At 45.2% G+C, this 24372-nt stretch overlaps 1 protein-coding gene across 2 annotated transcripts in view; it reads right to left on the reverse strand.

Annotated features, from left to right (window-relative positions):
• The window catches only part of USP48 (ubiquitin specific peptidase 48), a 59723-nt gene extending 35400 nt beyond the window's left edge, over nt 1–24323 (reverse strand). The window contains exons 1-11 of one of the 2 annotated variants that reach the window (XM_084651837.1): nt 23641–24323; nt 22491–22611; nt 21643–21799; nt 20478–20605; nt 15016–15140; nt 14219–14327; nt 12287–12420; nt 11746–11828; nt 11111–11290; nt 8579–8701; nt 821–970 (exon numbers count right to left, since the gene is read on the reverse strand). In XM_084651837.1, coding sequence (XP_084507963.1) covers nt 821–970; nt 8579–8701; nt 11111–11290; nt 11746–11828; nt 12287–12420; nt 14219–14327; nt 15016–15140; nt 20478–20605; nt 21643–21799; nt 22491–22611; nt 23641–23774 — 1444 coding nt within the window. In that variant the 5' untranslated portion in view covers nt 23775–24323. Of the gene's footprint in view, nt 1–820; nt 971–8578; nt 8705–11110; nt 11291–11745; nt 11829–12286; nt 12421–14218; nt 14328–15015; nt 15141–20477; nt 20606–21642; nt 21800–22490; nt 22612–23640 lie in introns of both variants that reach the window. The other variant, XM_084651836.1, reaches the window with a different exon arrangement.
• Between the last annotated feature and the right edge of the window lie 49 nt (nt 24324–24372).

The following is a 24372-nucleotide window of genomic DNA, read 5'->3' on the forward strand; positions in this document are numbered from 1 at the left end:
GCCCTGTCAACACTGGTTCTCCAGTTGTCAGGTAACTCGCTTCTCTTCATGTGTCAGTATATAATGCCTGGAGTGAAAATTACAGATGCAGGCACCTGAAGAACTGTTTTTTTACCCACGAAAGCTTATGCCCAAATAAATCTGTTAGTCTTTAAGGTGCCACCGGACTCCTTGCTGTTTTTGTGGATACAGACGAACACGGCTACCCCGATGCTTGACACCATGAAGAAAGAAAAAGAAAGTAGGTTGTGGCAGAAAGCGTTAAGGGAAAAAGCAACACTGATCATGCAGCCTCTACTGCAGTCTTAAGTGTTGGTCAACACACAGTTCGCCTTCTCTCCTAAGGCTATTGGTTTTTCCCCCATCTAAAAGCTTCTAATGATATGCTCTGATCATGAACTCATGTGCTAGCATATATTAATGTGGCACTAATGATCTGGAAACCAACAGCATATCTGAAGAAAAAAAGGAATTAATTTTTGGGGAAAGGCTCCTACAGAAAATTAAACACTTGCAAATTTAAACTAATGTTTGCAAACTCAAACCTTCCAAATCTTGTTTAGTTACTTTAAAATCAATAGTAGCAGGAAGTCTGAGTGGATAGAGAATGAGTGGATGTCAGTGTCCTTCTCTACCGCCCAAAGTCTTACAATAGGTACCACAAACACCAGAACACAAAAGGCTATGAGGAAAAGGAGTAACACCCACTATATGAAGTTATACATAAAAGGGAAATAGGATTAATTTAGTGATTTATTTACAAAGAGTACTAATCTTAACAATGGTCTACTACAAAATACTACCAGAATATCTTACAGACCAGCTTCAGCAGGCAACCTTTGGTAGAGCTCCTTCACCTCTTCATGTTTGATTTTGCCTCTGACCACGCTTTGTTTACGCATATCTGCCATTTCGTTACACCACTCTTCAAACTTGCAGTTATCGCGTTCGACTAGCTCCTGCAGAAAAGCTATGGAGAAAGACAGAAAACAGAAGTACTAGCTACCACTAACCCTATTCTGTCTTGAAAACAAAAAGATGGCCAAAATTAAAGTCAATTATGCCAATTTTCCCAGTGAGCAGTAATATCCAATGATAACAACCCCCAGCTTAAAGGTTTTCTCACACAAATAATGAAATACAGAGTCTTTCTAAAAGTCAAGTGCCTGGATAGTCCTTCTCTCCAATATTCACATTTCAGTATTTGTGCCCATATGGGTAATTAAATGTAAAGGAGACATGGGATGCAAATAATTTAATACTGCCCAACAAAATTTACTCTGGAGGACATGATACCTGCAGTGTTTTAGAATATAAACCTTTGATGCATGACAAAGGTTGCATTGCATACGGGAAACTGAGGATTTTCTGGACAAAACTCAGGATAGGCTTCTAGGGGCACAAAGCTCTACAGATATAGAGCAGGTTGCACAGAGGAGCCAAGAGGCCAGTGAAGAAGCTTGGCAACATGTGACCTCCAGAAGAGGTAAGCGGAATGTCCGGGTTCCAGTAACACAGACACAGGTAACTAACCGCTTTCATGTTCTCTCCACAGGTATCGTTGCGGAGAGTGGACCAGATGATATGTCTGGGGCGAGAAAGCAGAAGGAGACTCCGCTGGTTGGAAGGCATGAGATGCTATGTCCTGAGGTTGGGAGTTCCACAACCACCACTCCCAAGAGGAGAAGGCGGGTGGTGGTGGTCGGGGACTCTCTCCTCCGGGGGACTGAGTCATCTATCTGCCACCCTGACCGGGAAAACCGAGAAGTCTGCTGCTTGCCAGGGGCTAAGATTCGCGATGTGACGGAGAGACTGCCGAGACTCATCAAGCCCTCGGATCGCTACCCCTTCCTGTTTCTCCACGTGGGCACCAATGATACTGCCAAGAATGACCTTGAGCGGATCACTGCAGACTATGTGGCTCTAGGAAGAAGAATAAAGGAGTTGGAGGCGCAAGTGGTGTTCTCGTCCATCCTCCCCGTGGAAGGAAAAGGCCTAGGTACGGAGCGTCGAATCGTGGAAGTCAACGAATGGCTACACGGGTGGTGTCGGAGAGAAGGCTTTGGTTTCTTTGACCATGGGATGGTGTTCCATGAAGGAGGAGTGCTGGGCAGAGACGGGCTCCATCTTACGAAGAGAGGGAAGAGCATCTTTGCCAGCAGGCTGGCTAACCTAGTGAGGAGGGCTTTAAACTAGGTTCACCGGGGGAAGGAGACCAAAGCCCTGAGGTAAGTGGGAAAGCGGGATACCGGGAGGAAGCACAGGCAGGAATGTCTGTGAGGGGAGGGCTCCTGCCTCATACTGGGAATGAGGGGCAATCAACAGGTTATCTCAAGTGCTTATATACAAATGCACAAAGCCTTGGAAACAAGCAGGGAGAACTGGAGGTCCTGGTGATGTCAAGGAACTATGACGTGATCGGAATAACAGAGACTTGGTGGGATAACTCACATGACTGGAGTACTGTCATGGATGGTTATAAACTGTTCAGGAAGGACAGGCAGGGCAGAAAAGGTGGGGGAGTAGCCCTGTATGTAAGGGAGCAGTATGACTGCTCAGAGCTCCGGTACAAAACTGCAGAAAAACCTGAGTGTCTCTGGATTAAGTTTAGAAGTGTGTGCAACAAGAGCGATGTAGTGGTGGGAGTCTGCTATAGACCACCGGACCAGGGGGATGAGATAGATGAGGCTTTCTTCCGGCACACGGAAGCTACTAGATCGCATGCCCTGATTCTCATGGGTGACTTTAATTTTCCTGATATCTGCTGGGAGAGCAATACAGCGGTGCATAGACAATCCAGGAAGTTTTTGGAAAGCGTAGGGGACAATTTCCTGGCGCAAGTGCTAGAGGAGCCAACTAGGGGGGGCGCTTTTCTTGACCTGCTGCTCACAAACCAGGTAGAATTAGTGGGGGAAGCAAAAGTGGATGGGAATCTGGGAGGCAGTGACCATGAGTTGGTTGAGTTCAGGATCCTGACGCAGGGAAGAAAGGTAAGCAGCAGGATACGGACCCTGGACTTCAGGAAAGCAGACTTCGACTCCCTCAGGGAACGGATGGCCAGGATCCCCTGGGGGACGAACTTGAAGGGGAAAGGAGTCCAGGAGAGCTGGCTGTATTTCAAGGAATCCCTGTTGAGGCTACAGGGACAAACCATCCCAATGAGTCGAAAGAATAGTAAATATGGCAGGCGACCAGCTTGGCTTAATGGTGAAATCCTAGCGGATCTTAAACATAAAAAAGAAGCTTACAAGAAGTGGAAGGTTGGACATATGACCAGGGAAGAGTATAAAAATATTGCTCGGGCATGTAGGAATGTTATCAGGAGGGCCAAATCGCACCTGGAGCTGCAGCTAGCCAGAGATGTCAAGAGTAACAAGAAGGGTTTCTTCAGGTATGTTGGCAACAAGAAGAAAGCCAAGGAATGTGTGGGCCCCTTACTGAATGAGGGAGGCAACCTAGTGACAGAGGATGTGGAAAAAGCTAATGTACTCAATGCTTTTTTTTGCCTCTGTTTTCACTAACAAGGTCAGCTCCCAGACTGCTGCGCTGGGCATCACAAAATGGGGAAGAGATGGCCAGCCCTCTGTGGAGATAGAGGTGGTTAGGGACTATTTAGAAAAGCTGGACGTGCACAAGTCCATGGGGCCGGACGAGTTGCATCCGAGAGTGCTGAAGGAATTGGTGGCTGTGATTGCAGAGCCATTGGCCATTATCTTTGAAAACTCGTGGCGAACCGGGGAAGTCCCGGATGACTGGAAAAAGGCTAATGTAGGGCCAATCTTTAAAAAAGGGAAGAAGGAGGATACTGGGAACTACAGGCCAGTCAGCCTCACTTCAGTCCCTGGAAAAATCATGGAGCAGGTCCTCAAAGAATCAATCCTGAAGCACGTGCATGAGAGGAAAGTGATCAGGAACAGCCAGCACGGATTCACCAAGGGAAGGTCATGCCTGACTAATCTAATCGCCTTCTATGATGAGATTACTGGTTCTGTGGATGAAGGGAAAGCAGTGGATGTATTGTTTCTTGACTTTAGCAAAGCTTTTGACACGGTCTCCCACAGTATTCTTGTCAGCAAGTTAAGGAAGTATGGGCTGGATGAATGCACTACAAGGTGGGTAGAAAGCTGGCTAGATTGTCGGGCTCAACGGGTAGTGATCAATGGCTCCATATCTAGTTGGCAGCCGGTATCAAGTGGAGTACCCCAAGGGTCGGTCCTGGGGCCGGTTTTGTTCAATATCTTCATAAATGATCTGGAGGATGGTGTGGATTGCACTCTCAGCAAATTTGCGGATGATACTAAACTGGGAGGAGTGGTAGATACGCTGGAGGGCAGGGATAGGATACAGAAAGACCTAGACAAATTGGAGGATTGGGCCAAAAGAAATCTGATGAGGTTCAATAAGGATAAGTGCAGGGTCCTGCACTTAGGATGGAAGAACCCAATGCACAGCTACAGACTAGGGACCGAATGGCTAGGCAGCAGTTCTGCGGAAAAGGACCTAGGGGTGACAGTGGACGAGAAGCTGGATGTGTGTCAGCAGTGTGCCCTTGTTGCCAAGAAGGCCAATGGCATTTTGGGATGTATAAGTAGGGGCATAGCGAGCAGATCGAGGGACGTGATCGTTCCCCTCTATTCGACATTGGTGAGGCCTCATCTGGAGTACTGTGTCCAGTTTTGGGCCCCACACTTCAAGAAGGATGTGGATAAATTGGAGAGAGTCCAGCGAAGGGCAACAAAAATGATTAGGGGTCTGGAACACATGAGTTATGAGGAGAGGCTGAGGGAGTTGGGATTGTTTAGCCTGCAGAAGAGAAGAATGAGGGGGGATTTGATAGCTGCTTTCAACTACCTGAAAGGGGGTTCCAAAGAGGATGGCTCTAGACTGTTCTCAATGGTAGCAGATGACAGAACGAGGAGTAAGGTCTCAAGTTGCAGTGGGGGAGGTTTAGATTGGATATTAGGAAAAACTTTTTCACTAAGAGGGTGGTGAAACACTGGAATGCGTTACCTAGGGAGGTGGTAGAATCTCCTTCCTTAGAGGTTTTTAAGGTCAGGCTTGACAAAGCCCTGGCTGGGATGATTTAACTGGGAATTGGTCCTGCTTTGAGCAGGGGGTTGGACTAGATGACCTTCTGGGGTCCCTTCCAACCCTGATATTCTATGATTCTATGAAATACTTTTTGCATGTTTGAAAGGATTACCAATAATGTACTATAATATGTTTCAGAGTAGCAGCCGTGTTAGTCTGTATTCGCAAAAAGAAAAGGAGGACTTGTGGCACCTTAGAGACTAACCAATTTATTTGAGCATAAGCTTTGTGAGCTACAGCTCACTCCATCGGATGTTAATCCCACTAAGGAAAAAAGCAGCAACAGTTTCTGTACAGCTGTAATGGTGAAGGGCTGCAGACCATGAGCGCACCAGGCTCTTTCAGAGATGTCCCTACTACTCTTTGAGGCCCCTGGTTTCATTTCCTTGCCTCCCACTCATCACAGCAAGCCACAGGTCCCCTAGCTGTTCCTCTCTATTTCTCTGGAGCAATGGTTCTTCCTTCTGAGATGCAGAAAACCTGGGTCTTCAGTCCCAGTAGCACACCAGAATCCTTAATGCCACCTACCAGAGAGGCCACCAACAAGGATTTGGGGGCACGTATAAAATCTTAGTGATCCAGGTTTTACATGGTTCAGTGATAAGCACAGAAAACTATTAAGAACTCCTGTGGATTAAAGGGAACAGGCAGGGAAACTGAAAGGCTGCTGATTCAAGTGAAAGGGGAGTGTGACTAAGTTTTAGTGTCACCAGTGAAATAAAATACTTCAGAAGAAAAGATGGAAAATGTGGGAATGATGGAAATTCACACATAAAAGAGGAAGGAAAGGGAGGAAAAATAAGTGAGGGTGTGCAATAACAGGCTTAACACAAAACAGATGTAGCAGTCAATTAATAGTGAAAAGAGGACAAAGGGGAAAGACAGAAGACCACCTACATACTTACAGTAATGGTATAAAGAAGGTGCAAAATATTTCCTGTGAAATTTTCTTCTACATTTAGAATTTTTTAAGAACTAAGCTGTTTGAGAAACGTGAACTGTATTTTTCATTTAGATACCATCATGACAGGTACTATGCAAATCTCATAGAATGTTCTTAATTTTAACCTTAATGCTAAAAAATTATTTGTTTCTGGGACAGTGAATTTAGTTCAATACATTCAGGCTGACCCTTTCACTTTTATGACTGCTAAGTCATCATGGCATGATAGCTAGGGCAAGAGGCTATGACTCAGGCGACCCAAACTGTATTCCTGCTATCTGTAGGACTTGCTGTGTGGCCACGGGCAAGTCAATTCACTCCAACACCTTACTCCCCCCGCCCCAAAAACAGGAGTAACACCTCCATGCTTAGTGCCCCACGAAGATTAATTACTATTCATATATAGTGCTTTGTTAGGTATTATTATTAAATCCACTCGCCAATTGGATTCCCACCTCCCCAAAGCTCTAAGATAGGCCATGAATACGTAAATGAAAAATCCTTGAATGGCCTGCACTCTTACATTTCTTATGCCCTTTGTTCACATTAAGAGAAGTAACAAGTACTTGCGAGGCATAGCAGGCCATTCTGACAGAAACAAGAAAACTGAGCCACTGTCAAACATCAGGACTGCCCACCCTCATTACAGTATATACACCACTGACATCTTATAGCCATCATTATTTAGCTTTATGCTTACATTTAAGACATAATTAGTTTAAAAATTAAAATGAGAATCTGGCTGTGGGCACTAATTATTCAAAGCCACTTTGACTGGCCAGCTGAGCATTTTGTGACTACATGCACAGACTCGGCAGTCAACAACTGGGTCTACTTCAACACACACAATAAAGCCTCACAACTGTTTTGTTACAAGAGTTCAGGTGGTAACGTTGATGGGACAAGGACACTGAGCTGTTATGGGCATGAAATTTTAAACGTACTCTCCTTCATACACAGAGTCAAACTGTCATTTGAACTGCAATGTGATATCCTTTCAGACACGCCACTGTTTTTTGCATCCGATGAAGTGAGCTGTAGCTCACGAAAGCTTATGCTCAAATAAACTGGTTAATCTCTAAGGTGCCACAAGTACTCCTTTTCTTTTTGTGAATACAGACTAACACGGCTGCTACTCTGAAACCTGTTTTTAATGAAAAAGCTAACTGGGGAGTAACTTTCCAGTATTCTAAATTATTTAGTAAAAGAAGGTGAGAGAAGACTGGCTGTTGGGCCACAAACCGCTGCTGAAAGGCTTTTAGAGGGGGAAAGGAAGAGCACAATAGGGGTGGAAGACAAAAGGTTAAGAACTACAACACAAATACACCTCTACCCAGATATAAGGTGGGTTCACAAACAATACAGTAAAGCTCCAACACACTGCTCTGAGCAGCATGTTAAGGGAGCTGGGCCGGGCTGGGGCCGAGGGGTTGGATAAGGGGCAGAGGGTCTGGGAGGCAGGAGCTGTGGGGGGGCACTTTTGGGGGCCCTGCAGTCCCAGAGCAGCCTGGGGGATTAGCGGGGGGGGGCCGGGAGCAGCCCGCTCCGCTTCCCTCGCCCCAGCCCCAGCCGTGTTGCTCGGGGGAGGGGGCTTGGGGGAAGGGATTCCCCCCCCGCCCTCACCAGCAGCGGCGGAAGTGGAGCAGCCCGGCCCCAGCCCACCCCACTCCGCTAGCTACCAGCCACGGTGCTCTGCTTCCCGCTGCAGGTGAGTGCGGGACCTTTCCCCAACCCCCCGTCCCCCCCAACACAGCTGGGGCTGGGGCAAGGGAAGCGGAGCAGGCTGGGGCCGCGTTGCTCCGCTTCCTGCCGCCGTTGAGTGCAGAGGGCATCCTTTCCCCCAACCTCCCTGCACTCACCAGCGGCGGGAAGTGGAGCACCGCGGCTGCGTTGCTCCACTTCCCACCGCTGCTGGTGAGTGCCTGTTAGGGGGCATGGGGTGTGGATAGGGATCAGAGCACTCAGGGGACAGCGGGGTTGGGTAGAGGGTGGGGGTCTCTGGAGGAGGTGGTCAGGGAACAAGGAATAGGGGTCCAAAGCAAGTTCGATATAACACGGTCTCACCTATAACGCTGACTCCCGAAGACCGCGTTATATCAGGGTAGAGGTGTATATTAAATATATAGATAAAAAGGTATGTATGGACTTTTTGCTCATATTTTTTCCACTTTCCTAGGAACTATTTTTCATAGTGGAAGAATACATTGCAAAACTTAATTCTTTAAAAAAGTTATGAATACATTTAGCAAGTCAAATAGAAACAAATATCAATAAGCCACTGCTGATGCACGTATCAGGACCAGGAGTGACTGGTACACTACGCAATAAGTGTATTAGTTATAATTACCAGTGCACTATGGAGTGAGTGCTTATTGCTGGAATAATCGTTGGATCATTTAAGATAAGCTTTTATTTTACTGGACTCAGTGCTGCAAAAAGTATTTAAGAGGAAGTGCTAATTTCCCTCTGGAACTGACCCAAACAGACTTACGAGGCCTCGCTATATCTGACAGGAATAGGTTTGAAAAGTCCAAGTTCACTTACTTGGGACTTCTGCTGTTAGAGATTTTTCCCGTGTTTGCAGTCGGTACACCAACATGTAAGCATTTCGAGAGCAGTGAGTTCCTTTCCCACACTTGGGTTTACGAGTTTGAGACTTAGAAGGCTCTGCTGAGGTACAGAAGTCAAAAAATAATAAACATGCATGCCAACATATTTATTCTACTTTAATGGGGAATATCACATATCTCATTTCAATTCTTCCCTAACACATACACACTACCTCCAACCTCGCCAGAACTTTTCTCCAACGTGATACGGACAGTTTGTCCTGCATATTGTGTACACAGTCTTATCAATGCAGATTTCCTTATACCAAATAACACTGTCTAATGCTTACTTAGATTGTGTTGCAGAGAATTTAAACATTGTTTTATGCACATAACAGAAACGTGTCCTTTCCCACTACATGACACCTATAAATATCAAAGTGCAGTGCAGGAAATAAAGAGTTATTCCAGAGTGGCTGGTTCCAACTTCCACCTTTAAGAGATTGAGAAATATTGGTTGGTATTATATGGCCAAATTTTTTCCATCTGTAATTCTATCTTAATCTCCAGCCTGTCAGAAAAATGAAATTTACAAAAATATGCATACACATTTGCAATTTTAAAAACAAAGTTTAAAAAAAAAAGTAAAGGAAAAACCTGATTATCAAACCTTTAATACAACACAAAGAAAATACTGTAGGCATATATTGTTATTTCTTGGGAAATTCCACTACTACACTGATAGGCCACAAACACTTAGCCCTCCAGCATAACAATCCACACTTATTTGCAAGTCTGCCCCCCATGCAGGGCCAGAGTTCAAGAGTGTTTCCCTGCAGCAGATAAGCAGATCTCCAGTACCTGAAGCAGAACTCCTTCCACAGCTATATACGTTTGGGATGGCATCTGCTCTTACAGGAGAAAGAACCCTGAACTCAGGGCTTGGGAGGAGCTGGGAAAATCACTAACACACACTGAACAAAGTTTGTATTTATAACTCTTTGCACATAAAAGCTCCAAAACCACAAATATTAATCAACATACTTAACTTTAAGACCCCGAGTAGTCCTACTGACTTCAGTGGGACTACATCTGTGCTTAAAGTTACGCATATGCATGAGACTTTGTGGGACCCTGGCTTAATATTGTTTGTGATCTGAATGTTTTAACTTACTGTTACAAGTAAACCAACGAGTAACCCATGAGGCTAACAGAACAAAGATAAAAGAAAACCATTTTTCTGGGTTTTGCGATTTGACAGCACTGTGTATAATCAGCTTCATGAGGGTCAATTTCATCACTCATGCACTAAGCATGACAAAAATCACAGGTCTAGTGGGAGTTCACATACATGCTCTTCACCACTAACTTTACCAACAACAAGCAGCAAAGCTGAAAACTAAGAGACATCAGATAGGTGTGTGCATGGAGGAAGTCGGGGGGTGGGGGGGAGAGAGAGGAAGGCAGGGGAGGTCTGAGCATGTTTGGTGTTGTTCTCAGGGTTCCCCAGAAGAACCTTATACAACAAATGATGGATCAGGTAAAAAATAGATTTAAAAAGTCCTAAAGGCCATATTTATGGTGCTCTGTCAGAAAACTGAGGGCCTTTTAAGTCAGTCAAGAAAACTTCCCTTTGTACAAGCATAGCCTCAACTCTTTGAAAAGGGGATTTTTCTGCTTGCTTTTTAGATGAGAAAAATCTGGTCCGACACTTCCCTGCTTTTGTTAAAGCACTAGAATGACTCTGCCCAAGCCTACAAACCCATCCTGAGAAGTACTGAGCACCGACCCACTCACTGAAGTTACTCACAGTCACAGGAATTTGCCGATTCAGGCACTCAGACTGTTAGTTCAGAACTCAATAGCTCCTCCACATCAGCTGCAAGCAGAGCAAGCTGAAGCTCTTCAGCAAACTCAGGGAAGTCAAGACCAACAATGTCAATGTAAACAGATATTGGGGGGGGGGTTGGAAGAAGAAGAAAATAAGTGATATAAAAGATAAAAATATTATGTAGTTTTTGCTCCAAAAATGTTTTGGTTTTGAGATTTATGAAAACTTTTCAGTTCCCCTTCAAAAAGATGAACAACCTCCTCAGTGGAAGTAAATATACAAAAGGTAACTAAAAATAATCTTGCTCTCTAATAATAAAGCCTCATTCTGTGTGCTAGGTTGGGAAGAAACAGCTTTGCATACATTTTACCAATACGCAAGTTAATGATTTGTTTAAAAAATGGTTGTCTAGGTAGATATGCACACTACTTGCCATATTACAATCTATAAGAGAACTGAAGTAAAGTCAGTCATCACCAGGCCCGTAAGACATTCAACAATCAGATGGGGTTGGGGGGTGAGGGTTAAAAATTGGCTGCAACTAATCAAGTTGCAATTTCATTAGTTACCCTTAAAAAAATGTTTAAAAGTTATGACTGCAAATCACTCAATACATATATCAGGGCAATTGATATAGCCTCCATGTTTTTGGTGAAAAGTTATTTTAAAAGGGCACTCACAACTTAAAGGTTTTACCTAGATCTTCCTCAATCCCCAGTTGCAATTTCTTCCCCTCCATCTTTTCTATGTCTTCATCATTAAACTTGTACCATTCACCAGTCTGAGGGTCTTTCACATGAGCAATGTAGTGACCAGAATATGCACTCACTCCCCTGTGTATAAGAACTGCACTAAGTTCATATATATAGACACCATCTGAAAGAGAACAGGCAGTTTTTTAATCCACCAGAAAATACAAAGAACACAAGCAGCAAAAAAGTTCTTTTAAGAACTGTACCAAGACTTACTTTATACAAGACGTATACACAACACAGCATAATTTTTTTCCCTATTACTTCCCAAAGAGAGCAGCAGCACACACGTTGTGATGTATACATTCTTAACTCACAAATCTGGTAGCCAGAGCTCCAAACAGTTTGAAATTTAGCAATTTTTGTTAAAGTACCTAAACTCAACCGCTGGTTTATCAAATGAGGACAAACACTGCTTAAGCTTCCATTTTAAATAAAAAGGTTAATAGCCAGAAATGACTTATTCATTAGCACAACTGTTTTAGATGTTTTCAGCTGGAGGACAGGTTCAGGCAAGATCTTGGCAGCTAATGGCTGTATTAGTACAATTAGTCAATTAATACTTCATGTATAACTCACCTTTTTGTTCCATAAAAGGTTCCATATCAAGCAATTCAGAAAAGCCAATGTAAGTATTCAACTTTTTCTTATGGCCAGTTTGTCTATTCAAAAACAAATTACAAGACTTTCATGTACAAGTATTCAATGCAGCAAGGAGAGTAAACATCTTTTTGCATATTTAATCTAAAATTTTAATTTGCAAATCACTACTGTATTTAACAGATGAGACTACTGGATAGTTAAATGAACTTCACACTGAATGCATCCGATGAAGTGAGCTGTAGCTCACGAAAGCTTATGCTCAAATAAATTGGTTAGTCTCTAAAGTGCCACACGTCCTCCTCCTCTTTTTGCGGATACAGACTAACACGGATGCTACTCTGAAACAAAAAATTAAGTGCACAGATGCTCAAATTCATATCATGTAACTCAGTTCAGACTTGCTGAATAGAACCAAGTTGTATGAAGTAAAAGCCAAAGCAGAGAAAGTAACTACAAGCATTTCCGAGTGACCAATATCCTTCCTAGGTTTACAACACATACAGGTTAGGTCACTTACCTGTCAAACACAAAACGCATCAGCTGCAAGTTGAGTGTACATGGAAGACTAAGCAGCCTGATCTTCCTTGTTGCATTTTGTTTACTCTGACAAGTTTCACAAAAGTAACGATTGTCCCCTTCTAACTTTTCTTCCTGACCAAGAAAAAAAGGAAGGTCATCAGTACATGTTACAGAGTGCAACATTAATTCTATGCTCAGCAGAGTTATTTGCTGCGGCCCACCAAGCTCCCCCTGGCGCTCCCCGCCGCCCCCCGAGGGGCCAAACTCCCCTCACCCACCATCCCCGTCCCCCCCCAGTGCACCACTTCCCCGCTCCTCTGCCTACCTCCAGCGCTTCCCACAGCCAAAGCAGCTGTTTGGCAGTGCTTAGGGTTTTCCAGGAGGGAGAGGAGAGGAGCGGGGAGCTGCCCACTCAGGGGAGGAGACGGAGAAGACGCTGGGATTTGGGGAAGGGGTTGGAATAGGGGCAGGGAGGGGGTGGGGACTCATTGAAGGGGTGGAGTGGAGGCGGGGCCGGGGGCAGCAGGGTGGGAGGTGTCAGTGACGCGGCCCTCGGGCCAATGTACTAGTCCTCATGTGGCCCTCCTGGTGATGTGAGTTTGAGATCCCTGCTCTAGCCTGAGATTCAAAACTATATATAGATACCAAGTTAAAATGTGAGAGTTCTAACTATATCATTCAAGCTGTATTCCAAAATACTGTGGAGTGATAGTACAAGACAGCATAGAAGATACTGAAAGCTCTGGATTCACCACCCAGTAAAGTTATCATAGTTATTAATAGGCAGTCAGTCTGAGGAAACCACCTGAGTTCAGTCTGGAAGACATAAACCCCAGTTGCAATATCAGGCAGATTATCAAAATTGCCCTCCACAGTACAGAGAGATGTGCAAACTTGGCTTCTACCAGAGAGATGGTGGAAAATTCTAATTTAATGAGGTCACATAGGTAGTGTGGCATGGCTGTATGGCCAGAATGAATAGAAAGCCATATCTGAGCAATGAACATGCAATGAGACCCATGTAGATGGATCCCTTCCCCCATGCTGAGCCAAATTAACTCCAATGTGGATCAGCAAGGGCCAAATGTAAGCAAGAAGGCTTGCCTTTTAATTGTAAGGCAAACCTTCAAGCCCAAGTTCATTGTTGCAAGGCGGAGATACGGTAGTCTTGGGGTGTGGTAGCCTCCTAATGCATCTCTTAGATTTGCAGACATGTAGTTGTTTGCTTTTTATTGTAGAAGACCTTTCACAAGCAAAGCAACATGTTGGTCAAGCAAGTCACCCTGCTTCACCAAACTACTGGACTAATTACAGAGCAAAAGACTAAACTTATAATTAACTTTGCCCTTAATATTTTTAATGACTTTCGTAACTCAAGCCTTAAACACCCTGAACCTGAGTTCTAATCAAATTTTAAATATGCATTAAAAGCAGACGTAGGTGCTGAGGCTGCTTGTCCAGAGCCACCTGCCAATATTTTAGTTTTTAAAAAGCTCTGCAGTTGACAAGCCAGGTAAGCAAGGGAAATGACCATACACACAGAGTGCTACGAACGAAAAAGCAAACAAACTGAGAAATACTTTCTAATCTTTCAGTTCTAGTAATTTTAGATGGAATATTTTCAGAAAGATATGTCTCTTTAATTGCCATTATTTTACCATTAACACACTCCTTGTTCTCTGACTTCATTAAAAGTTTCATCTGAATTAGGAGTACAGGACTGGGCCCACATTTAGGATAGAAAACCCAAATTGTTACTCGTCACCCCGCTGAGTAGATTCAAAGCTCTGACCACTAACTGTGATACCATGTTGAAAATTAAAGCACTTCTTGAACAAAAAGGGAAAAACTTAAACACCCTCTCAACAGGCAAGGAGACTAATGCTTTGTGGGTGCTACAGAAACAGTAGGATTCCATAGGAATTGGTACCTTAAGAAATTCTGTGATACAGTCTGTCAACTGCTTGTGCCCTTGGATATTTAACTCCAGTTCATAAAATTTCGATATGAGTTTGGACTCCCTGCCACACTGGTTACAGCTAGAATTAAAAATAAATTTAAATAGATCAGTACACGTCTTAAAGTGTCAGTCATTTAACCACCAGAAAACTTTACTGCTGAAGTTCTTCCTCTGATTGTTAAACCAGGAGAGAATGGATTAAATTATCTCCAACACTCTGTTTCCAAGATTACACGGGTCACAGAAGAGGACGTCATACAGAGAGAAGAGAGCATCCAGCAGGAAGTAAAGAAATGCCCATTTACAACTGATCTTTATGCTATGTTTCAAACATAATTTACAATTCCACTACTGGGAAACAAAACAAGCATTGGGGCACCATAATACCACATGTTCTAGATATGGGGAATTAATCCACATAATTAAATAATTCAGATGGCTATTTATTTGTGAGTTACTTTCCTTTACTAAAGGATGAATTACAGAAAAATAGATAAACTGTAGAATGTTAAAAATTATGCAAACAGTCTTATTTTTAAGAAACTCAAGATTTTAACACACACTGAAAACATTTTTTAGTTTAAAAATAATTTAACAAAAGTCACCTTCCCTTCTGCTAAAGATTAAAAAAGAATGGCTCCTTCCCACTCATGCCCTCCTCTCCCCCACCAAAAAAAAGTCTTCAATATTTGTAGGAAGGTGACCAGAAGAATAGGCAAACACACTGAGCAAGAAAGCACCACTGGAGAATTAAAGCAACTACTTACACAGTGACATATGCATACTCTCCGCAAAACTGCTTTTGAACAATGTTCCGTACATCTGGATTTTTTTGTTTAGACAAAGTATCCTCTAGCAGTGACATGAATAGCTTTGAAAATTCCTGGGCATCCTAGAACAAAACAGCAATACTTGGTAATATACTGCAACTCAAAAGTGGAGTCAGAACCTACCTCTCTAATTTACTGAATTATGTCCGTGATGGAGACCCACATACCAAATTACATGGAAGTGTACTAAGGAGCATGATGAATAGAAAAATACAAGTTAAGAGGGCTAAGAAAAAATTGAACTTGAGTAAAGGGAACGTAAGACACCTAGCATGAGAATACCAGCATGAATGAAATGGTACAGTGCTGGTAGCTAAGAAGTGTTTGATTTCTGGACTGCAATGTGCGACTGAACAACAGGAGTGGCTCATTTATGATATAAATCCCATTATTCTCACTTTCTAACTCCACATTGTGAGCCAATTTTTTCCCCACAAGAATACTGAAACAAATATTTGACTGACAGGCTTTTTCAGAGCACTGCTTATGTTGTAAAAACAGCACACAGTAGTTTAAAGTGTATTAATCTTCCTTTGTTAGGGAATGGAGTATCCTTTGCTAAAGACATGGAACAGCTTCTGTGTGAGGAGAGATTAAAAAGACAGACTTTTCAGCTAAGAAAAGAGACGAGTAAGAGGGGATATGATGGAGGTCTATCGAGTCTTGACTGGCGTGGAGAAAATAAATAAGAAGTCAAGTATCAGAGGGGTAGCTGTGTTAGTCTGTATCCACAAAAACAACGAGGAGTCTGGTGGCACCTTAAGGACTAACAAATTTATTTGGGCATAAGCTTTCGTGGGTAAAAAACCCACTTCTTCAGATGCACGGAGTGAAAATTACAGATGCAGACGTTATTATAGTGACACATGAAGAGAAGGAAGTTACCTTACAAGTGGAGGACCAGTGATGACAGGGCCAATTCAATCGGGTTGGATGTGGTCCACTCCCAATCCCTGATGGGAAGGTGTCAATACCAAGAGAGGGAAAGTTGCTTTTGTAGTGAGCCAGCCACTCCCAGTCCCCATTCAAGCCCAAATTAAGGGTGTTAAATTTGCAAATGAATTGTAGCTCTGCAGTTTCTCTTTGAAGTCTGTTTCTGAAGTATGGCTACTTTTAAATCTGTTGTAGAATGTCCAGGGAGACTGAAGTGTTCTCCGACTGGCTTTTGTATGTTACCATTCCTGATGTCCGATTTGTGTCCATTTATTCTTTTACTTAGGGACCGTCTGATTTGACGAATGTACATGGCAGAGGGGCATTGCTGACACATGATGGCGTATATCACATTAGTAGACGTGCAGGTGAATGAGCCCCTGATGGTGTGACTTATGTGGTTGGGTCCTCTGATGGTGTCGCTAGAGTAGATATTGGGACAGAGTAGGCAACAAGGTTTGCTACAGGGACTGCTTCCTGGGTTAGTGTTTCTGTGGTGTGGTGTGTAGTTGCTGGTGAGTATTTGCTTCGGGTTGGGGGGCTGTCTGTAAGCGAGCACTGGCCTGCCTCCCAAGGTCTGTGAGAGTGTGGGATTGTTTTCCAGGATAGGTTGTAGGTCATTGATGATCAGGTTTTAGCTGGGGGCTATATGTTAGGGCCAGTGCTGTTCTGTTATTTTTCTGTTCTGTTATTGACCTGTCCTGTAGTAGGTGATTTCTGGGTACCTGTCTTGCTCTGTCAGTCTGTTTCCTCACTTCCCTATGGTGGTATTGTAGTTGTAAAAGTGCTTGATAAAGATCTTGTAGGTGTTTGTCTCTGTCTGAGGGATTGGAGCAAATTCGGTTGTATCTTAGCGCTTGTCTGTAGACAATGGATCGTGTGATGTGTCCTGGATGGAAGCTGGAGGTATTCAGGTAAGTATAGCAGTCAATAGGTTTCCAATAAGGATGGTGTTTATGTGACCATCGCTTATTTGCACTATAGCGTCCAGGAAGTGGATCTCTTGTGTGGACTGGTCCAGGTTGCTGTTGATGTTGGGGTGGAAATTGTTGAAATCCAGGTGGAATTTTTCAAGGGCCTCCTTCCTGTGGGTCCAGATGATGAAGATGTCATCAATGCAGCGCAACTAGAGGAGGGGCACTAGGGGACGAGAGCTGGGGAAGTGTTGTTCTAAGTCAGCCACAAGAATGTTGGCATTCTGTGGGGCTATGTGGGTACGCAATGCAGTGCCGCTGAGTTCAAGGTACAAATTGTCCCCAAATCTGAAATGGTTGTGGGTGAGGACAAAGTCAAAAAGCTCAGCCATCATGTGTGCTGTGGCCTCAACAGGGATACCGTTCCTGACAGCTTGTAGCCCATCCTTGTGTGGAATATTGGTGTAAAGAGCTTCTACATACATGGTGGCCAGGATGGTGTTTTCAGGAAGATCACCAACACATTGTAGTTGCCTCAGGAAGTTGGTGGTGTCTTGAAGATAGCTAGGAATGCTGGTAGCATAGGGTCTGAGCAGAGAGTCTAAATAGCCAGAAAATCCTGCTGTAAGAGTGCTGATGCCTGAGATGATGGGGCGTCCAGGATTTCCAGGTTTATGGATCTTGGGTAGTAGATAGAATACCCCTGGTCGGGGCTCTGGGGGTGTGTCCGTGTAGACTTGTTCCCGTGCCGTAGCAGGGAGTTTCATGAGCAGATGGTGTAGTTTCTTTTGGTAACCCTCAGTGCGGTCACAGGATAGCGGCGTGTAGAATGTGGTGTTGGAGCCTGGCAGCCTCCTGTTCATAATCCGACCTGTTCATTATGACTACAACACCTCCTTTGTCAGTCCCTTTGATTATAATGTCAGAGTTGTTTTTGAGGCTGTGGATTATATTGTGTTCTGTACGGCTGAGGTTATTGGGCAAGTGATGCTGTTTATTTACAATTTCAACCTGTGTACATCTGCGGATGCACTCTTTGTAGAAGTCCACAGTCTGTTGTTTTGATCATCAGGACGGGCCCACGCAGAATTCTTCTTGTTTTAGTGTTGGTAGGAGGGTCCCTGTGGGTCAGTGCGCTGTTCAGTGGTGTACTGAAAATATTCCTTGAGTCAGAGACGTCAAAAGTAGGCTTCCAGATCATCGCAGAACTGTATCATGTTCATGGGGGTGGTGGGGCAGAAAGAGAGTCCCCGAGATAGGACAGTCTCTTCTGCCAGGCTAAATGTGTGGTTGGACAGATTAACAATATTGTTGGGTGGGTTAAGGGTACCACTGTTGTAGCTCCCTGTGGCATGTAGGAGTTTAGATAGTTTACTGTCCTTTTTCCTCTGTAGAGAAGTGAAGTCTGCATTGTAAATGGCTTGTCTCATTTTTGTAAAGTCCACCCACATGGCAGTTTATGTGGAAGGTTGGTTTTGAATGAGAGTCTCCAGTTTTGCGAGCTCATTCTTGATCTTCTCCTGTCTGCTGTACAGGATGCTGATCAGGGGGTTCCTCAGTTTCTCTGAGAACGTGTGGCACAATCTCTCTCCACAGTCAGTGAAGTATGTCAATTGCAATGGATTTTTTTTTTTTACCTTCAGTCCATCTGGAATGATGTCCATCTGTTTGCACTTGGAGAGGAAGGTGAGGTCTGTCTGAATCTCAGAGTTTTTTGATGAGGTTGATGGATTTCCACTTCATATAATCATTATAATCCAACTGCAACTAAATCATCCCAGCCAGGGCTTTGTCAAACCAAGCCTTAAAAACCTCGAAGGATGGAGATTCCATCACCTCCCTAGGGAACCCATCCCAGTGCTTCACCACCCTCCTCGTGAAATATCCAACCTAGACCTCCCACACTGCAACCTGAGACCATTACTCCTTGTTCTGTTATCTGCCACCACCAGAACAGCTGAGCTCCATCCTCTCTGGAACCCCCCTTCGGTAGTTGAAAGCTGCTATCAAATCCCCCCTCACGCTTCTCTTCTGCAGACTAAATAAGCCCTCAGCCTCTCCTCATAAGTCATATGCCCCAATCGCCTGATCATTTTCGTTGCCCTCCGCTGGACTCTCTCCAATTTGTCCACATCCCTTCTGTAGTGGGGGGGACCAAACTGGATGCAATACTCCAGGTGTGGCCTCACCAGTGCCGAATAGAAGGAAGTAATCACTTCCCTTGATCTCCTGGCAATGCTCCTACTAATACAGCTCAGTATGCTGTTAGCCTTCTTGGCAACAAGGGAACACTTTTGACTCATATCCAGCTTCTCATCCACTGTAACCCCTAGGTCCTTTTCTGCAGAACTGCCGCTTAGCCAGTCAGTCCCCAGCCTGTAGCAGGGCATGGGATTCTTCCATCCTAAGTGCAGGACTCTGCACTTGTCCTTGTTGAACCGCATCAGAATATCTTTTGGCCCAATCCTCTAATTTGTCTAGGTCCCTCTGTATCCCATCCCTACCCTCCAGCATATCTTCCTCTCCCCCCAGTTTAGAGTCAAACGCGAACTTGCTGAGGATGCAATCCATCCCATTATCCAGATCATTAATGAAGATTTTGAACAAAACCGGCCCCAGGACAGACTCCTGGAGCACTCCACTTGATACCTGCTGCCTACTAGACATTGAGCTATTGATCACTACCCATTGAGCCTGAGAATCTAGCCAGCTTTCTATTCACCTTACAGTCCATTCATCCAAGCCATACTTCTTTAACTTGCTGGCAAGAATACTGTGGGAAACCGTATCAAAAGCTTCGCTGAAGTCAAGGTAAGTCCACCACTTTCCCCATATCCAAAGAGCCAGTTATCTCATCATAGAAGGCAATCAGGTTGGTTAGGCTGACTTGCCCTTGGTGAATCCATGCTGACTGTTCCTGATCACCTTCCTCTCCAAGTGCTTCAAAATGGATTTCTCGATGACCTGCTCCATGATTTTTCCAGGGACTGAGGTGAGGCTGTAGTTCCCCGGATTCTCCTTCTTCCCCTTTATGAAGATGGGCACTATATTTGCCTTTTTCCAATCATCTGGGACCCCCAAGATCGCCACGAGTTTTCAAAGATAATGGCCAATGGCTCTGCAATCATATCAGCCAACTCCCTCAGCATCCTCAGATGCATTAGATGATCTCTAGGAAAAAACAATCACCCAAGTGTGGCTCCAGGGTTTCTCATACCTCTTTGAGACCCACCATGACACTGCTTTGCAGTGTCTCAGCACACAAATACAAGTTACTTCTGTTTACATGATAGTTCTAGTCAAGCAACAGAAAAGTAAAAGCACAAGCAAGCAAGCCAGTATGATTTTAATCAGTTTTTTCATTTTAAATCTAAGGCCGGCTCCTCAAGGTGTAAATCAGCACAGCTACAATGAAATCTACCAAACAATGCCAATTTACACCTACTGACAATCCAGTCAATAGGCTTTTATGCTCTGTTACAGGATAAACGTTCCACCATGCCCAATTTGTTCAAAAGGAAAGTTCATCAAATATAAAAACCTCAAGACTACCTGTTGTTGTCCTGTATCCAAACCTAGTGCTTTAACAAACCCGGAGGGATCAATATATCGTCTATTACTGTTCTGTAACAAAGCAAACAAATACTGAAGATGTTCACAAATTGTCTGGGGTTCATAATCTATTGGAAAAAAAAATGCCCAAGTTAGTGATCAGCAAGTTACAGTTTTTCTCAAAACAATACAAGAGAAAATTAAAGTCGTTCCAAGTAGAATAATTTACTTTTTGTTAGTCAATGGAAGAAACTTTTTTAAATACACATCTTGATGGCCAAAACAAGCTGTTCTTGTTTACAGCTCACATTATAAATCGTCATGAGCTCTAAAGTGGTTAAAATTAAGAATCAGAAAAATCAGTTCTAAAGAAGACAGATTTTCCCATTTTAGACTGCACTGCCTTTCCCACAGCCAACGTTCAGTAGGGGGAGAAGGCCCTAAGGCTATTAGTTAATATTAAATTCTGTTATGTTGTACACTTGAGGTTTTCCACAATATTTTGTTGCTTTCAAAATACCCTATCTTCCGAGTACCTCCTCCAACAAATGAAGTGATGGGCTAAAAGTAACACCTTACCAAAAATGGCCAAAAATGTATTTTATCTGATGTGAAATACCAGCTGCAAGAGTACTTTTAAGCAGCATGGTAAAACAGATATTACAATGCAGTATTCCATGGTGTAAAACAGAAAGCAGCATACCGTTAAGCCACATTAACTGCAAAGCACACCTATAGCACGCCAAACAAAGAACATGGGCCACTGGTCTAATCTAGTGTGAACAATCTATCTAGTACATAATTCTAGCACCAACAGTGGCCAATGCCAGATTTTTCTACATAATTTCCTTATGTGGGACTGAAGTTCTCGCATGAAATATGCCTATGGGTGGAATCTTCTTCCTATTCCCAGTCATCTAGCGGTAAAATAATGTCCTGAAACATGAGAATTAATATTTCTTCTAATTTTTCCCTCTCTAGTCACTTAATATGGTTTACCATGTTTCACTTTATAAAGCAGAAAATGACTTCACACCATCAGGTTCACAAAATTTCAGAGTAGCTCATTCGAATACATTAAACTTCTCTCTTTGCTCAGATAATTAAAGCAACTTTTGCTTATAACAAGACACAGGCTTAAGAGATGCTGTGACCTTCCACTAACCTCTGTCTTTAGGGATGCCTTCACCAGTTACATATTCACTGCAGGTGCTTGGACACAAGTAAAGCGCTTGCCGAAGTTCTAAGTTAAGAAACCACATCTGCAAGAAAGTGTTCACGTAGCATGTGGCTCCAAGGTTCGTTAGGCCTACAAAGGCGTTCTAACAGAAAACATGATATGAATTAATTCCTATTTAAAAGGAGCAGACTGATAAAACTGAGTGTCAGTTAGGCTCTTTCTACACTACTGCTTTTAGCTGAGTTTGTAACTAGCTATTGGTGCTGAGACTCTACAGATTTCTGGAGTTTTCCTTCCAACTTCTTAGTCTCCAACAGCACGTGTCCAATCAACATGGTGTCATTAAATAGACAATTGTTCATCTGTAATTCTGCTTATCTGCAGATATCATCTGACTCTAATTATACTAACACACTTCCCTGTCCTGTTTCTTAACTCTGGAGGGAAGCACATAACATTTTGAACTTCTAATTCTCTTCTGGCGATTTCTTTGGATGCCTCTTATTGTTAGAATGCAGAGAATTCATTGCATTCTGCTCATCAAGGAAATGAAATTGAATGCACTGAGGCATTCAGAGCTGGTCTCAGATGGGGAATGAACAACTAGTGCCTCAAATCTTTGAATGCTAAGGGAATTCCAGACCCATACTCGGGAGCTAAAACCCAGTAATGGGAATCCAGTCAATATAGTATTCTTTGAAGAAGAGGGTTCTTCTATATAGGCCCTTAACCTACAAACACGTAAGCAGATATATAAACTTTCCTCACATAAGTAGAAAGCATTTGCAAAACTAGAGCTACAGTCTGAATGACAAAAGAAGAGTTTCTTTTACCTTTTTCCTCCGTTCAGAGTTTGGGTCATCAATGTTGTGAAAGCTATTTTCATCAATTTCTCCTAACCAAACATGTTCACCAATCCCAACCAAACAGTTTGGGTTTCCTCTGCAGTTTCTTCTACAAAAACAGTTATGAAAACACTAAATTATAGACAATACGCTTGCCATTTGTAATTAGTGCATAAACAGGCAGCGGACAAGGTGAACCAAATTATTTTTATTTGCAAAACAAAGGGCAACAGCAAACAGAATAAAGAGCACTCAGAAGTAACTTGAGAAGTTTTCTTTAGTAATAGTAGGTGTTCTTTAATTTATGACCAACAGGTTCTGGTTTTTACAGAACAGGCTTGGAGGTACTGGTTAGTGTTAATCTCAGTACAACTCTCCCGAACAAAATCCTCGTTTTAGTTGTTGAAATGAGCAGAAATACCACTTTCTCCACAAAGGGCATTTTCATTTGGCTTTACAAAGGCAATTTACAGCTCACAGCGATGCTGCCTGATTGCTCTGGACAGTGCTCCTATACCTCGGCCAGCTACGTACAACTTCAGCTCGCTCGTAGCAGGGTGACAAGCCGGAGACGGTGGAAAGGGCTTGATGCCGTCACTTGTTCAGCAGGCACCGAGAGCCCATTGGGGGCAGGCGGGTATTTTAACATGCTGAGTAGACTGGGTGCGTTAGTGGCGTATGTCTGCCTCAAAGCATTTACTGCTGGGGACCGTGAGTTTTCCCAGAAGTGTCTGTAGACAAAAGCCCTCCCCAGCGGAGGGGGAAGCAGCCGTTCCGGTAAATCCGTCGGAAGAGGCTGGTTCGCACCAGGCCCACGGCCCGGCGTCCGGCAAGACGCTGCAAGGCACCGGAACGGTGCCCGGGCTTCGCTGCTCTCTGCGGCCGCTACAGCCCGAGGGGCGAGCGGGCGGCAGAGCGCTTGGGCGGCGTGTAGCGCCCCGGGCTCTGCTGCGGGCTCGGCTCGGGCTCGGCCCGGGGCCGCCGGCGGGGGTCACGTGGGCGCCGCCGGGGACGGGCCAGCCCCGCGCCGAGCCCGCCATCGCAGCCGGGCCGCCCGGAGCCGGGAGAGCGCGGCCCAGGCGGGCCGGGCGGGGCGGGCCGGGCCGGGCCGGGCCTGCCCCGGGCGGGGGGGCGGTACCTGCACACGCCGCGCTGGCAGGGCTCCAGCCCGACGCGATAGGCCGCCTCGATGTGCTCCTGCGTCACCTCCTCGGGCGGCACGGTCTCGGTCCAGCGCCAGGCCGCCTTCTCCAGCTGCAGCCGCGGGGCCATCGCGCTGCGCTCCGCGCCGGGCGCCGCCTGCGGAGCGAGGGAGCGGCTCGGACGCGGCCGGGCCCCCCGCGACACGGACGTTGAGCGCGCGCCCGGCGCCTCTGCCGCGCGGGCCCGCCGGGAGCCCCCCTCGCGCCGCGCGCGCGCCCGCTGCTCCGCCTGGTACCTGGCCGCCCGCTGGCTGCGGCCCGTCGCGCGCCGGTGCGCGGCCCCGCTCAGCCCGGCCGGGCGGCTCCTTGGCTGCGCGCCTGGCTCCTGGCTCTCGGGCCCAGGTGGGGGCTGCGCCGACGCGGTGACGACATGGAGCGACCGCACGTGAACGGGTGACGTCGACACCCCGCGCGAGCAGCGTCCGCGGCGTGAGGGGCGTGGCCGGCGGAGGGGCGGGCTCCCGCCGACGGGCCTCGAGCCGGGCGATCCGGCCGCGGGGGAGGCGCTGTGAGGAGAAAGGCGGGCTCCCGGGCCGCCCGGCCTCCGCGGGGAGTGACGGTTCTGTCGCCCAGCCAGAGCTGGCAGCTCCCGGGCGCGGGCAAGGCGGAGAGGCCTGGTCCTGGGGGGGGGGCGGCGGGTTCTGGGGGGGGCCGCCGGGCCGCTGCTC

Source organism: Lepidochelys olivacea (genome assembly GCF_965140295.1).
Source record: "Lepidochelys olivacea isolate rLepOli2 genome assembly, chromosome: 18".
NCBI lineage: Eukaryota > Metazoa > Chordata > Testudines > Cheloniidae > Lepidochelys > Lepidochelys olivacea.